Source organism: Delphinus delphis, chromosome 3, assembly GCF_949987515.2.
Source record: "Delphinus delphis chromosome 3, mDelDel1.2, whole genome shotgun sequence".
Taxonomy (NCBI): domain Eukaryota; kingdom Metazoa; phylum Chordata; class Mammalia; order Artiodactyla; family Delphinidae; genus Delphinus; species Delphinus delphis.
In genome coordinates, this window is record NC_082685.1 from 130,302,194 (window position 1) to 130,318,266 (window position 16,073).

General features: G+C 34.8%; 1 protein-coding gene across 14 annotated transcripts in view; it reads left to right on the forward strand.

Moving 5' to 3' along the window:
• The window catches only part of SLC38A9 (solute carrier family 38 member 9), a 110,176-nt gene that overhangs the window by 40,276 nt on the left and 53,827 nt on the right, over positions 1–16,073 (forward strand). For 12 of the 14 annotated variants that reach the window (XR_009519011.1, XR_009519010.1, XR_009519009.1 and 9 more), the window contains 5 exons: positions 3,023–3,155; positions 6,352–6,473; positions 6,608–6,671; positions 7,293–7,386; positions 9,000–9,170. Coding sequence is in view for 10 of the 14 variants with exons in the window: in XM_060009484.1 (XP_059865467.1) it covers positions 3,023–3,155; positions 6,352–6,473; positions 6,608–6,671; positions 7,293–7,386; positions 9,000–9,170 (584 nt within the window). In the remaining 4 variants the exon portion in view is untranslated. Of the gene's footprint in view, positions 1–2,894; positions 3,156–6,351; positions 6,474–6,607; positions 6,672–7,292; positions 7,387–8,999; positions 9,171–16,073 lie in introns of all 14 variants that reach the window. The other 2 variants (XM_060009482.1, XM_060009483.1) reach the window with 1 other exon arrangement.

Below are 16,073 nucleotides of genomic sequence, written 5' to 3' on the forward strand. Positions count from 1 at the left end.
ATACTTGATTCCCTTTTCATTTTCTAGCAAACTACTCCAATCTGGCAGGTGTTTGAGAGTTGCAGCTTCCATAGAGATGTGAATAAAGCAATAGTTTGTTTCTTTTTTAATTTATTAATTTATTTATTTTTGGCTACGTTGGGTCTTTGTTGCTGTGTGCAGGCTTTCTTTTTAGTTGCGGCAAGCGGGGGCTACTCTTTGTTGCAGTGGGCAGGCCTCTCATTAACATGGTTTCTCTTGTTGTGGAGCACGGGCTCTAGGTGTGTGGACTTCAGTAGTTGTGGCACATGGGCTCAGCAGTTGTGGCTCGGGGGCTCTAGAGCACCAGCTCAGTAGTTGTGGCACATGGGCTTAGTTGCCCTGCCGCATGTGGGATCTTCCCGGACCAGGACTCAAACCCGTGTCCCCTGCATTGGCAGGCGGATTCTTAACCACTGCCCCACCAGGGAAGCCCTAAAGGAATAGTTTTAAATGAAGGGTCTTCATATTGAGTATGAACCTTTTTAAGAGTCATGGAATTGTTATTAAACTTCAGAGAAGCATAACTCGTCAGTAGAAGGGTGGAGACAGATTTAAAAGCCAAAAACTTTTAAGGAATTTAAGGAGTGGAACCTAGAAAAGGTGTTAGGTAGAAATAAGGTTTCTTTGTTTATAAGTGTATTAAATGAAAATAAAGGGTTTTGAGTCACATTTTAAAATATTTTTTTAAATTTTGCCGAACGTTAAAAGCATTTTTTTTCTGTAGCATGACCATAAATATTTTTAAGGTGAGACAACTATAACCTCTACATAAAATATTATGATTTATTTTCAGTGTGGCACAGTTGAGCTACATTTCAAATGGGAAGTAACATTGATAGGGAGCACTCATGTGAAACTGTGTTCAAAAGAAAAAGCCCAAGTTTCAAAAAATGTTTTATTCTGAATATTGTCCTCTGTATAGTTTTAATTTTAAAAGTGTTTTCAGATCCAACTAAAGTTCAATTTAGAAATACAATTTATATTTTTTACTTTCTCAGATGAAGCTTTAAGCATATGTTTCTAATAATTCAGTTAAAATATGCTGGGTTGTATATTTTTTAAAAGAATCTGCATTGAAAAGATTCCAAAATATTTGTTTGAACAGGCACTCAGCATCTTGATGAAAACTGTTGGAAAAGAAAAACTTTCAGAGTCATTCTGCTCTCTGAGTACCCAAGCCAACTAAACTGGTACAGTTAACACTTCTGTAAGAGGCCAGGAGCCAAGAAATGTAGCTCTTCCTGGACTGCTTTTCAACAGGCCTTCAAGCCAACTTAGTGCTTGATATTAATACCATTGAATTTTCAGATAATAAGCTACAAGTAGAACATCTACAACTCTTTCTATCAATATCATACTTGTTAGTCTCTACTAGTAATCCTTGATTAGCTTAAATCTCTGCTTTATGTTGGCATTAAAGCTGTAGCTTTAATTTTGTCAGATATCATACTTATAAAACAAGAAGAGAATGCCCTGTAGAGTGTGACCCCACACTGTCTCCCAGACATAAATATTTTTACATTGCTTTTTAGTACTACTGAGTGTCACAGTAGAGATGTAAATTATTTAGAACACATTAATGCTTTGGAAGGCGAGATAGTTATCTCAGCCTACCAAATTTATAAGTAGGGATAGTTTATTTGGCCTCCAACCCTTTCGTTTTCATTGTATCCCCTTGAGATTTATTGATACCAATGAATTCATTTAGCAGTTATATGCTTACTATAGGTAGTATATCATGTTGATCTCTGTATCCACATACTTGCTCTAGTAAGTGCTCTTAGATATTTGTTGGATTGAACTAGAAAGTACCCACCAAATTTAGATGCTGTGATGGAGAGTAAATAATAAAAGAAAAATTCAAAGATTCTGTATGCTAACTAGAGAGACTAGGCTAAATTTAATTTCTCTAATATCACAGAGTTATTTGGAAAAATAGCATAAACTAAAATTCTAGTCACTTGGTTTTTCAAGTGCTTCCCACAAGATTAGATTAACAGTGTCTCCAAAAATGGTTACCATACTTTAATAACTTTTAAGCTTATTTCAGAACTGTAAATGTAGAAGACTTATGTGGAACCAGTGATAAACCTCCTGGCTTTTTTCCCCTTTCTTATTTGGATCTGTGTATAATCTGAAATAGCAAATTATATACAATTTGGGAGACAGTGTCATTTGTGACTTCAGGGGATCTGAGGAATGCAGTCATTTCATGAGCTTGTGCCAGATCTTTCCATTTTGGGTAGTTTATTAATGGAAAGAAAGCAAATGGAGGGAGTTTCAATAAGGAACTGAATGGGTTAATGACTGAAAATGATGATTGAAAACCATAATCTGCAGTTGATTGGGACATAGTTATGAGGAGAAAGCATACGTATAAATAGTAACATAATGGTATGTTACTGAAATCTAAGAAAAGTAGAATGAGACAAAATATCTCTAGTATCTTGATGTTCTATTTGATAGTATTTTGGATAAGTTTCATAAGGGAGATGGTTGAGATCACTAATCCTTAGTACATGAACCAACAAATAGGAATTGTATTTATCATAAGAAGTAACTTTGGCCCGTAAAGAAGGAGTAGAGACTCTTAACTAGAGGAACATTTTTGTCTGTAATTTCTCTGATTCAGTGCCAGATGCTTTTTGAGAGAACATTCAAAGCCGTGTCTGTCTGAGTTTCATTGTTGAAAACTGCCAGCTGCTATATTTCTTTTTAATAACTGATTGAAAGTCTTTCCGTTATGTCTCCTCTATTGCAAAATTCCTTAAGTTTAAAAAAGTGTGTTTAAAGTAATAGCATTATGAAACAAAAGCTTTATTCTGTGGATTGGATAATACTTCTCTTGTGACATTTTCTTTTCCCACCAAAAGTGAGAAGTGAATGCCTTGCCTTGGTACATGCCATTTCTAATGGAGGACAAGAAGTTATTTTCTTCAATGGCTGACTTCCAGAATTTCTGCCTGAACGTTCTTTGTCAAGTGTATATTCCCTTCTCTAGGCCTTTCTATATAGAGCCCACAAACATCGTCAGTGTGAATGATGTCATTCAGAGGGTTAGTGACCATGCCTCTGCAATGAACAAGAGGATTCATTACTACAGCCGGCTCACTGCTCCTGCAGACAAGGCACTGGTAAGGGGCAAAGCATTGCTAATTGTCTAAGCTTAAGTTGAAATGAACTGAACAACATAAGCCACGGCAGCTCCCAGTAGTTGAACTTTTTGCTGGCCATATTCCAAGGACAGCATCATGGAAAGTCAAAGATATTAATTAATACGTCTTACATCTCAGGCTAGTTCATTCTTACTAGCCTGGCATAGAGAGATTTGAAACAATCTCTCTATGTTGACAACAGCCTAGAGATTTGTTGGATTAAAATTCTGCTAATCCATAATCCTAAAAGCTTTGAGGAGGATAAACTGTTGAAGTAGTTTAGGTCATTGATTAATAACATAAATAATAACAAGTTCTGGTTAGTCTATTCAATTTTTAAGTTTGAAGCTACAAGGGAAAAATGTTTATAGAAATTTTCTACAGGAGTGAGAAACTGAAATATATACATACATATATTTTTTTCCTATGTGGTAATGTCCTTTTATAGATCAAAAAGCAGGGTCAAAGAGCAGATACTAAACATTTGAAGCTTTGTGGGCCACCTGCTGTTGCATATTCTTCTCTACTTTTGTTTTATAATCATTTAAACAGCCCCTTACCAAAGGGGCTGTTAAGGTTGAAGGCTAGATTTGGCCCATGGGCTATGGTTTGTTGACTCTTGATCTTACAAAATCTGTGTTATTATCTTAGAATCAAAAATATGTAAGTAATTTCATTTCTTATAAGAATTAACGATATTCAGAAATTTGGAAGTTGAAAGAAAAATGAAGCATTCTGAGAAAAAAATAATGATTTTTTTATAGGTAATAATAAAAAGGGAGAAGAGAATTCAACACTCTAAATGTTTACTGAGGGGCAAGGACTGGGCTAGTCACTTGAACACAGATATCTCATTTTAAGCCTTGTGAATTATTAAGATCTCCTTCTGTGTCATCATAGTAGGGACTTCCAAAATATTCTGGGTGGGATAATTTTTTTCCCCAATTTTTTCACTTTTTCTTCCCTTAGGTCTTTACATCAATAGTTGTGATAAAGTCTTAGTTCCATGTCAGAATTATCTAAGCCTTCTGGGGAGTAGAAGTAATCCAATATCTCTGGGTCTAGTTCAGACCTCCTAGAGACTGTACTTATGGAAGCAAACTTCAGAGATACCAACTGGGCCAGTCTAGGTCTGAGTGTATGTTGTTTGCCTGGAAATTAAGTCAGCATTGTACACCAAGTTGAATCCCTTTTGTTAACTGACAGTGAGATGAGTCTAGTTAATCACAGTATATAAACAGTGATCTAAAATTAATAATATGACCATTTTTAATGATTGTGTGTATACATCCATGCTCATTTTCTGAGAATCCCGAAGTTATTTTTCCTAAAAGACCTTTTAGGGAAGAGTAATATGAAACCACAGGTGTCAGGTCTTTACACAGTTACACCTTTTTATTTCTGAAAATTTCCCCACTTACGTTAATATTTTTACTCTAAATTGGGGAAGGGTAGTAAATTATTTGGCTGCTGACATCTCCTAGATGCTTGCTAATAAAAGTGTGACCTGCACAGGCCAGCAATATCAGCATCACTGAGAGCTTGTTAAAAGGGCAGAATCTCAGTCCTTGCTCCAGATCTACTGAATCAAAATCTGTATTTTAACAAATTCTCTGTGTGAATCACAAGAACATTCAAGTTTGAAAAGCACTGTCCTAGACCACTGATGAGAGTGTGGGATCCAATCTTCCAATTTTTCTGTCTCTCCTAATAATTTCTTATCCTGTAGCTTCTAATCCTATCCCTGATAACTTTTGATTTTCACTTTTTCTGAACTTGCTCTGCTAGATATCATGGTTTATCTGCTGCCTGATACAGACATGGTCCTGCCCCTTTTTTCTTTTTACTCCATAGTAGAAGACAGCAGAACTCAGACCCAAGAGGACTGAGGGTAAAGAGAAGGCAGCAGACCTATTTCCATATATGCTTTTGTATCTATAGGAAATAGTTGTTTCCAAAGCCACACCAGGCATGGCATTCAAGACATTCTTTGCCCGCAAGACACCACCAATCATATGCATAAAGAGAGAAGGATTTGATATTTTTTCTTTTTGCACCAGTTCGTATCCTGTCTACCTGCTGAGTCCTAATGCTCCACTTTCTTGAGGTGTTTCCCAACTATTCTAGTCCCCATTGTTGTTGTTATCATTATTATTGTCATTCCTGTGTTCGAGTTGAACACTTAATTTTTATTCTTATAGCGTTTTCTAATTGTTTCACATGTGTTCCAACTGGTATTTAAACTTCTTGAAGTTAGGGGTTGTATATTATTTTTACTTGAATGCTAAACCTAGCACAGAGTTGTAGATTTACATAGTAAGTACTGATATAAAAGATTGTTGATTTATACCAGTCAGCTCCTACGTCTTTAATATTATGTGTAAGGACTACATATTCTCAAAGGACAATTCTCAGGGAGATGGTCAGAATTCCATCAGGAAACCATATTTTTTTCCCCTCCAAAATAGGGAGGTAGAATTAGAAAGAAATGTGTCAGGGTAAGGTGGGAGCTATGTGTATAAAAATGTATATCTATTCAATTGTTCTTTCTGTGTACGTCTTCAACCTTTCTATTGGCTCCTTCCCTTTTGCTTACATCTTCTGTCTTTAAGAACCCTTGCTTTGCCTTTTCCTTAAGCCACTTTAGCTCACCTTTTTCTTCTGGTACCAAAGCATTTAGAAGAATAGTCCATATTTATTATTCCTTTCTTTCCCTTCTATTGACTCCTCAATTCTTTATAGTTTGAGTTCCCTACCTGCCTCTTTGCTAAAACCACCTTCACATAGGAGTTTGGTGACCACTTCATTCTTAAAATTTCCCTCACTTCAGACCCAAGTCTCCTCCATCTAGAATTACTTAATCTAGGTCTTTGCTGGCTCTTCTTCCTCCTGTCTCATGAAAATGAAGAGAAGAATATTTTGACAATTGCATACTCTAGGAATTCATTCTCATTTGAGATGAACAGTTTATTGTTTATAGTATTTAAACTCTTGCTCCTTTAGATCTTCTACTCTATTTGAAAAATAATTTTTATATTAATCAGATATACACACTATTTAATTGTTCATGATATTTGGAAATGTGTCTAGAGTCAGGTACTCTGTTGTATAGAAAATATCCTCTGTTGCACATTTACTGGTTCTAACATTTCTGTACTTTTTTTTTTTTAACCAGGTTGCCCCAGATCATGTAGTTCCAGCTCCAGAAGAGTGCTATGTGTATAGTCCATTAGGTTCTGCTTATAAACTTCAAAGTTGCACCGAAGGATATGGTAAAAACACCAGTTTAGTAACCATGTGAGTAAAACTACTTTTTGGAGCATAACAAACTTTTTGTAAACAAAAGTTATTGATTATTTTAATTTTTTGTCTTAATTAAAATGTTTGAAGAGTCAAACGTCATATTTTTACTGCTGTTACTCTGCTTTCAGTTTTATGATTTGGAATACCATGATGGGAACATCTATACTAAGTATTCCTTGGGGCATAAAACAGGTAATATAATTTTCAGCACACTTTTTACCAGAATTTTTTTCTCTTTGTATTTTAAGTTTTACAATAGAGGTTTTAATAAATCTACATAAAATTTATTAAAGAAAATAGATGATTATATTTATTTATTTTAATTTTATTTATTTATTTTTTGGCTGAGTTGGGTCTTCGTTGCTGCACGCAGGCTTTCTTTACTTGCAGCGAGTGGAGGCTACTCTTCGCTGCGGTGCGCGGGCTTCTCATTTGCGGTGGCTTCTCTTGTGGAGCATGGGCTCTAGGCGCGCAGACTTCAGTAGTGGCAGCACGTGGGCTTCAGTAGTTGTGGCACGTGAGCTCAGTAGTTGTGGCTTATGGGCTCTACAGTGCGGGCTCAGTAGCTGTGGCGCATGGGTTTAGTTGCTCTGCAGCATGTGGGATCTTCCTGGACCAGGGATGGAACCCGTGTCCCCTGCATTGGCAGGCAGATTTTTAACCACTGCACCACCAAGGAGGTCCCTAGATGATTATATTTAATTTTACATTAGTTGTCTGGTTTTTAATCATAATTGTTTAGGGTAACAATATGGTTATATATGAATTTATTCTAAAATGATGATATATGTTGTTCTGTATTTTTATAAACAGGCTGGGTTTACTACTGGAATGTGTGTCATCATGCTGATGGGCCTTTTAACACTTTATTGCTGCTACAGAGTGGTGAAATCACGAACTATCATATGTAAGAACTTGCCACTGTAAAAACAGATGAGTGATATGGGTATTAAGAATTTATGCTGAGGTAGATCACTAATGTGTACATTTCACAAATGTGTTAACTATTTTCTGCCTAAAGATTTATTTCTCTAATTCATAGCATTTGACTGAACTGATATGTTAATGAATTTAGTGGCTGCCTTTGAAATTCTGAGAGTCTTGTTCTTTGCAGAGTGCATTTACTTTGGTGCTAATTTCCTCATAAGAATCATTTAAAAAGTTGTATTTTAAAAATAAGGCCTTTGCTAGAACTAAATTGAGAATTCTATGATTCTTATCAGTTTATGGTGACTTGTTTTGACCTATCCCTACCAAAAGATCTAAATGTTGGAATCTCCTAAAAGTAGAAATTGTTAAGTATGAAAATGTGAGCAATGTGTCCTTTGTAATGAATTCTCAAAGTTGTACCAATGCGTTACCTCCAGTCATTTCTATAATTTAGATCAGGGAAATACCTTTTTAGGTTGTTTTAGTTTAGGACCTAAATAGACATACATTATTTCATTGAATCTTAGCAAGTGCGAATCAACAGACCAGGCTTTGCCTCCAGTTTTATTCTGTCTCTACTAAGCAGTGGTATATTTTCTCTTAATTGTATTATTTAGTCATATCCCTTTCCCATTTATCCACAAGTCCCTTGGTGCTCTTATAGATATGCTAAATTCTTTATATGAGGTAGCAGTTAGCCCTTTACCTGCTATTTTTTGTTAATTTCTTTCCTATTCAATATTTGAATGGCTTTTGTATCGTATTAGTTTGTTTATATCTGCCTATCTTTTCCACTGTAATTTCTATTTCTTCAGTTGATAGAAAAGGATAACCTTTCAGGTGCTATTTTTACATTGTCATCTAAATTTTCTGTTATTTAATTTTTAAATTAACTCAATTGTCTCAAATTTTTTTTAATTGAAGTATAGTTGATGTACAATTTTATATAAGTTACAGGTGTACAGTATAGTGATTCACAATTTTTAAAATTTATATTCCATTTAGTTATTATAAAATATTGGCCATATTCGTCATATTACACAATATATCCTATTAGCTTACTTTATACATAATATATAGTTTGTACCTCTTATTCCTCTACTACTCTATTGCCCTTCCCCACTTCCCTCATTATCTGAAATTTAAATTGGCATGTGGTGTGAAGTATGACTCAAGAAATGTTATTATTAAGTATGCCAAATATTGGATAATGTCTTCTGTCCCTTATTGATGATTTTTTCTAGCCTTGGTTTATCACTTGGTTTTATTAATTATAAAATTTTATGATACTATAATCTTTTCAGATTACCTGTACTGTTTCATTCACCTACATTTCTTTTTATGTATTTGTTCTATAATTTTTTGTTTTGTTTTTTTAATTGAAGTATAGTTGATTTACAATGTTGTGTTAATTTCTGCTGTATATAATGTTTTAATTACTATTATTTCATAATATGGTCTAATGCCTGGTGGTGGAATACCCATAATCTTTTGCTAAATGTTTTGATTTAATTTGGAGAACACAAATTATGAATATGGAATATATGATTAACATCTAATTTTATTCTTTCCCTTTTATATTTTATCTAGCATCAGTGGATACCACTACCTGGGAATATCCAGATGTCTGCAGATATTATTTTGGCTCCTTTGGGCAGTGGTCAAGTCTCCTTTGCTCCTTGGTGTCTCTTATTGGAGCAATGATAGTGTATTGGGTGCTTATGTCTAATTTTCTTTTTAATACTGGAAAGTTTATTTTTAGTAAGTATCCATATCCATATTTAACAAAGTTACTTTCAGATACAATAACTACTATAATGTTTTCATTTCAACCTTAAATTCTGGCCTTGGGATTAATAAAGTAAAAAGTAATATTTGTAATTCTAGAAGATATACTTGATTCAGTTTGTTTTCTATGGTTATGATCTCAAATACAATGTGTATGTTAATTTCCAAAAATTAATTTTTGAATAAATAATATTCCTTCAAATTCTCTAATTAACATAAAATATTTCTAAGTTCTAACAGATGTTTTAAGCATTGCTCAATTTTTACCACAAAATTTTAGTGTAACAGAAAAACTTATGAAGTTCCTTGGTGTTTGTTGCTAAAGAATTCAATGTGTAGAGTCTTGAAGAAACAAATTTCAGTCATGTATTTTCAAAATATTAGAATCTAAAATTAGGAAACAATAGAATAGTGGAATTTATATGGGAAATATATTATTAAATAAGCCCTATATATTTAAAATCTAGATTTACATGAAAACCAAATTTCAAAATAAGTTCTAACATAACTAACTACAACAGCTAGTTTTCCTACGAACTTTTGAGAGGCAGGTGAGTGAGGGAGATAAATTCTATTTTTATTTTAAACCATAAAATTAGCATTTTAATTAAGTTTTTTTATTAACAATCATTTTTATTGTATGAGAAATTATGAAATGTTTCAAACTACCAAGGAAATGCAGAGGGTAATAGAAATACCATTGTACCCACTAAATGAGTTTTCATGTCTTAACATTTTGCCATATTTACATTAGTTCTCTATTCTTACAGACCTATAAATGTAGCCCCAGGTGTACTCCTTCTCAATTTCATTTTCCTTCTTCCCTAATTTTGGTACAAAATAATGGTACCTACATGTTTTTGTTATCTTACTATATAAATATATAAGCAACATACCATATTATTTTGCATGTTTTTAATCTGTATAAATGCTACTGCAACTTGCTTTTTTCTGTAATCATCTTCAATAATACATTGTTCTAGTTCAATTTAACTGCTTTATTCCATAATATGAATGTACCATGACTTCTTTATCCATTCTCTTGCTATTTAATTTGTTTTCAGTTATGTACTTTCCTGTTACAAACAAGATTTTGTTAAACATCATTGTTTGTCTCCTTGTGTATATGTGGGAGAGTTTCTTCAAACTATGTACCTATAAGACAAATTGCTGGAACTTAGAATATTCACATTTTCAACTTCACTAGAAATTACGGGATTGTTCTTTATCATTCTTATACCAGTTATATTCCTGCCAACAGTTTAGGAAACTTCCCCTTGTTCCTCATCCTCATCCACACTTGATATTATCAGACTTAAATTTTGCCAGTTGGGATATGGTTTAATTTGCATTTCTCCTCATAAGGAATGATCCTAGACATCTTCTCTTAATTGGACATTATATAGCTTGTTATATCCTTTGCCCATTTTTCTTTTGGATTGTTGGTCTTTTTCTTATTTATTTATAGGAACTCTTTGTAAAGTTTTGATACTAATATTTATTCATTAATGTATGCAAATATCTTCCAGTTAGTGACTTATCTTCACTTGGTCTGTGGTGGCTCTCCGGTTCAGAAGTTTTTCTTTTACTTTCAAATTACTCAGTCTTTTTCATTATGGCCCACAACTCTTCCACATACATTTTAGAATCAACTTGTCAAATTCCACAAAAAATTCCAATCAGAATTTGATTGAAATTGTATTGAATTTATCAGTGTACCTTAATGTATCAACCACTACCATAATTGATGTCATTAGGGTACTGACTTTAGAATTTGATTGGCATTGCATTGGATATATAAATGTGGAGAGAATAATATCATTAGGATACTGAGTCTTACTGTCCATGATCATGGCATGGAATAGTTCTCCATTTATTTAGGTCTTTTTAAATATCTTTTAAATTTTTATTGATAAAGGTCTTACATATCTTATTTTTAGACTTATTTTATTCTCAGGACCCTAAATTTTTTTTTCTTTAGTAAAGCAGTTTTAGTTTAATATTCAAATACACATACTTTTTATTATAGAAAATTTCAAACATGTACAAATTAAATGGAACAACATAAAGAACCTTCATGTTCCCCTCACCTGTTTTCTTTCCTTCGTAAAACAAAATTATTTGTTTGTTTGTTTGTTTATTTATGGCTGCATTGGGTCTTTTTTTTTAACACTTTTATTGGAGTATGATTGCTTTACAATGGTGTGTTAGTTCCTGCTGTATAAAAAAGTGAATCAGCTATACATATACATATATCCCCATATCTCCTCCCTCTTGCATCTCCCTCCCACCCTCTCTATCCCACCCCTCTAGGTGGTCACAAAGCACTGAGCTGATCTCCCTGAGCTATGTGTCTGCTTCCCACTGTCTATTTTACATTTCGTAGTATATATAAGTCCATGCCAGTCTCTCACTTCGTCCCAGCTTACCCTTCCCCCTCCCTATGTCCTCAAGTCCACTCTCTACACCTGCGTCTTTATTCCTGTCCTGCCCCTAGGTTCTACATAACTTTTTTTTTCTTTTTAGATTCCATGTATATGTGTTAGCATACGGTATTTGTTTTTCTCTTTCTGAATTACTTCACTCATATAACAGACTCTAGATCCATCCACCTCACTACAAAATACTCAATTTCGTTTCTTTTTATGGCTGAGTAATACTCCATTGAATATATGTGCCACATCTTTTTTTTTTTTTTCACATCTTCTTCATCCATTCATCTGTCGATGGACACTTAGGTTGCTTCCATATCTTGGCCATTGTAAATAGACCTGCAGTGAACATTGTGGTACATGACTCTTTTTGAATTATGGTTTTCTCAGGGTATATACCCAGTAGTGGGATTCTGGGTTGTATGGTAGTTCTATTTTTAGTTTTTTAAGGAACCTCCATACTGTTCTCCATAGTGGCTGTATCAATTTACATTCCCACCAACAGTGCAAGAAGGTTCCCCTTTCTCCGCCCCCTCTCCAGCATTTATTGTTTGTAGATTTTTTGATGATGGCCATTCTGACTGGTGTGAGGTAATATCTCACTGTAGTTTTGATTTGTAGGTCTCTAATGATTAGTGATATTGAGCATGCTTTCATGTGTTTGTTGACAATCTGCATATCTTCTTTGGAGAAATGTCTATTTAGGTCTTCTGCCCATTTTTGGATTGGGTTGTTTGTTTTTTTGATATTGAGCTGCATGAGCTGCTTGTAAATTTTGGAGATTAATCCTTTGTCACTTGCTTCATTTGCAAATATTTTCTCCCATTCTGAGGGTTGTCTCTTCATCTTGTTTATGGTTTCCTTTGCTGTGCAAAAGCTTTGAAGTTTCATTAGGTCCAATTTGTTTATTTTTGTTTTCATTTCCATTTCTCTAGGAGGTGAGTCAAAAGGATCTTGCTGTGATATATGTCAAAGAGTGTTCTGCCTATGTTTTCTTCTAAGAGTGTTATAGTGTCTGGCCTTACATTTAGGTCTTTAATTCATTTTGAGTTTATTTTTATGTATAGTGTTAGGGAGTGTTCTAATTTCATTCTTTTACATGTAGCTGTCCAGTTTTCCCAGCACCACTTATTGAAGAGGCTGTCTTTTCTCCATTGTATACTGTTGCCTCCTTTATGAAAGATAAGGTGACCATATGTGCGTGGGTTTATCTCTGGGCTTTCTGTCCTGTTCCATTGATCTGTATTTCTGTTTTTCTGCCAGTACCAAACTATCTTCATTACTGTAGCTTTGTAGTATAGTCTGAAGTCAGGGAACCTGATTCCTCCAGCTCCATTTTTCGTTCTTAAGATTGCTTTGGCTATTCGGGATCTTTTGTGTTTCCATACAAATTGTGAAATTTTTTGTTCTAGTTCTGTGAAAAATGCCAGTGGTAGTTTGATAGGGATTGCATTGAATCTGTAGATTGATTTAGGTAGTATAGTCATTTTCACAGTGTTGATTCTTCCAATCCAAGAACATGGTATATCTCTCCATCTGTTTGTATGATCTTTAATTTCTTTCATCAGTGTCTTTTAGTTTTCTGCATACAGGTCTTTTGTCTCCTTAGGTAGGTTTATTCCTAGGTATTTTATTCTTTTTGTTGCAGTGGTAAATGGGAGTGTTTCCTTAATTTCTCTTTCAGATTTCTCATCATTAGTGTATAGGAATTCCAGAGATTTCTGTGCATTAATTTTGTATCCTGCAACTTTACCAAATTCATTGATTAGCTCTAGTAGTTTTCTGGTGGCATCTTTAGGATTCTCTATGTATAGTGTCATGTCATCTGCAAACAGTGACAGTTTTACTTCTTCTTTTCCAATTTGTATTCCTTTTATTTCTTTTTCTTCTCTGATTATCATGGCTAGGACATCCAAAACTATGTTGAATAATAGTGGCGAGAGTGGACATCCTTGTCTTGTTCCTGATGTTAGAGGAAATGCCTTCAGTTTTTCAGCATTGAGAATGATGTTTGCTGTGGGTTTGTCATATATGGCCTTTATTTATGTTGAGGTAGGTTCCCTCTGTGCCCACTTTCTGGAGAGTTTTTATCATAAATGGGTGTTGAATTTTGTCAAAAGCTTTTTATTATTATGCATGTATTGAGATGATCATGTGGCTTTTATTCTTCAATTTGTTAATATGATGTATCCCATTGATTAATTTGCATATTAATGCAAGAATCCTTGCATCCCTGGGATAAATCCCACTTGATCATGGTGTATGATCCTTTTAATGTGTTGTTGGATTCTGTTTGCTAGCATTTTGTTGCGGATTTTTGCATCTATATTCATCAGTGATATTGGTCTGTAATTTTCTTTTTTTGTAGTATCTCTGTCTGGTTTGGGTATCAGAGTGATGGTGGCCTCGTAGAATGAGTTTGGGAGTGTTCCTTCCTCTGCAATTTTTTGGAAGAGTTTGAGAAGGATGGGTGTTAGCTCTTCTCTAAATGTTTGATAGAATTCATCTGTGAAGCCATATGGTCCTGGAGTTTTGTTTGTTGCAAGATTTTTAATCACAGTTCCAATTTCATTACTTGTGCTTGGTCTGTTCATATTTCTATTTCTTCCTGGTTCAGTCTTGGAAGGTTATACTTTTCTAAGAATTTGTCCATTTCTTCCAGGTTGTCCATTTTATTGGCATAGAGTTGTTTGTAGTAGATGCTTAGGATGCTTTGTATTTCTGTGGTGTACATTGTAACTTCTCCATTTTCATTTCTAATTTTATTGATTTGAGTCCTCTCCCTCTTTTTCTTGATGAGTCTGACTAAAGGTTTATCAATTTTGTTTATCTTCTCAAAAAACCAGCTTTTAGTTTCATTTATCTTTGCTATTGTTTTCTTTGTTTCTATTTCATTTATTTCTGCTCTGATCTTTATGATTTCTTCTACTGATTTTGGATTTTGTTTGTTCTTCTTTCTCTGGTTCTTTTAGATGTAAGGTTAGATTGTTTGAGATTTTTGTTGTTTCTTGAGGTAGGATTGTAGTGCTATAAACTTCCCTCTTAGAACTGCTCTTGCTGTATCCCATAGGTTTTGGGGCCATCGTGTTTTCATTGTCATTTGTCTCTAGGTATTTTTTGATTTTCTCTTTGGTTTCTTTAGTGATCTCTTGGTTTTTTAGTAACATATTGTTTAGCCTCCATGTGTTTGTGTTTTTTCTTTTTAATTTATTTAATTTATTTATTTTTGGCAGCATTGGGTTTTCATAGCTGTGTGCAGGCTTTCTCTAGTTGCGGAGAGCAGGGACTACTCTTCATTGCGGTGCACAGGCTTCCTATTGCGGTGGCTTCTCGTCACATAGCACGTGCTCTAGAGCGCAGACTCAGTAGTTGTGGCACAGAGGCTCAGTAGTTGTGGCTCATGGGCTCTAGAGCGCAGGCTCAGTAGTTGTGGCTCATGGGTTAGTTGCTCCGTGGCATGTGGGATCTTCCCAGACCAGGGCTCGAACCTGTGTCTCCTGCATTGCCAGAGAGACTGTTAACCACTGCACCACCAGGGACGTCCTATTTGTGTTTTTTACGTTTTTTTTCCCTATAATTTATTTCTAATCTCACAACATTGTGGTTGGAAAAGATGCTTGATGTGATTTCAATTTTCTTAAATTTACTGCAGCTTGATCTGTGACCCAAGATGTGATCTGTTCTGGAGAGTGTTCCATGTGCACTTGAGAACAAAGTGTAATCTGCTGTTTTCGGATGGAATGTACTATAAATGTCAATTAAATCTATGTGGCCTACTTTGTCATTTAAAGCTTGTGTTTCCTTATTAATTTTCTGTCTGGATGATCTGTCCATTGGTGTAAGTGAGGTGTTAAAGTCCCCCACTATGATTGTGTTGCTGTCAATTTCATCTTTTATAGCTGTTAGCATTTGCCTTATGTATTGAGGTCCTCCTCTGTTGGTTGCATATATATTTATAATTGTTATATCTTCTTCTTGGATTGATCCCTTGATCATTATGTAGTATCCTTCCTTGTCTCTTGTAACATTCTTTATTTTTTTTATTTTTATTTTTTTGCGGTACATGGGCCTCACACTGTTGTGGCCTCTCCCATTGCGGAGCACAGGCTCCAGATGTGCAGGCTCAGTGGCCATAGCTCACGGGCCTAGCTGCTTCACGGCATGTGGGATATTCCCGGACTGGGGCACGAACCTGTGTCCCCTGCATCGGCAGGTGGACTCTCAACCACTGTGCCACCAGGGAAGCCCAACATTCTTTATTTTAAAGTCTATTTTATCTAGTATGAGTATTGCTACTCCAGCTTTGTTTTGATTTCCATTTGCATGGAATATCTTTTTGCATCCCCTCACTTTCAGTCTGTATGTGTCCCTAGGTCTGAAGTGGGTCTCTTGTAGATACCATATATATGGGTCTTGTTTTTGTATCCATTCAGCAAGCCTGTGT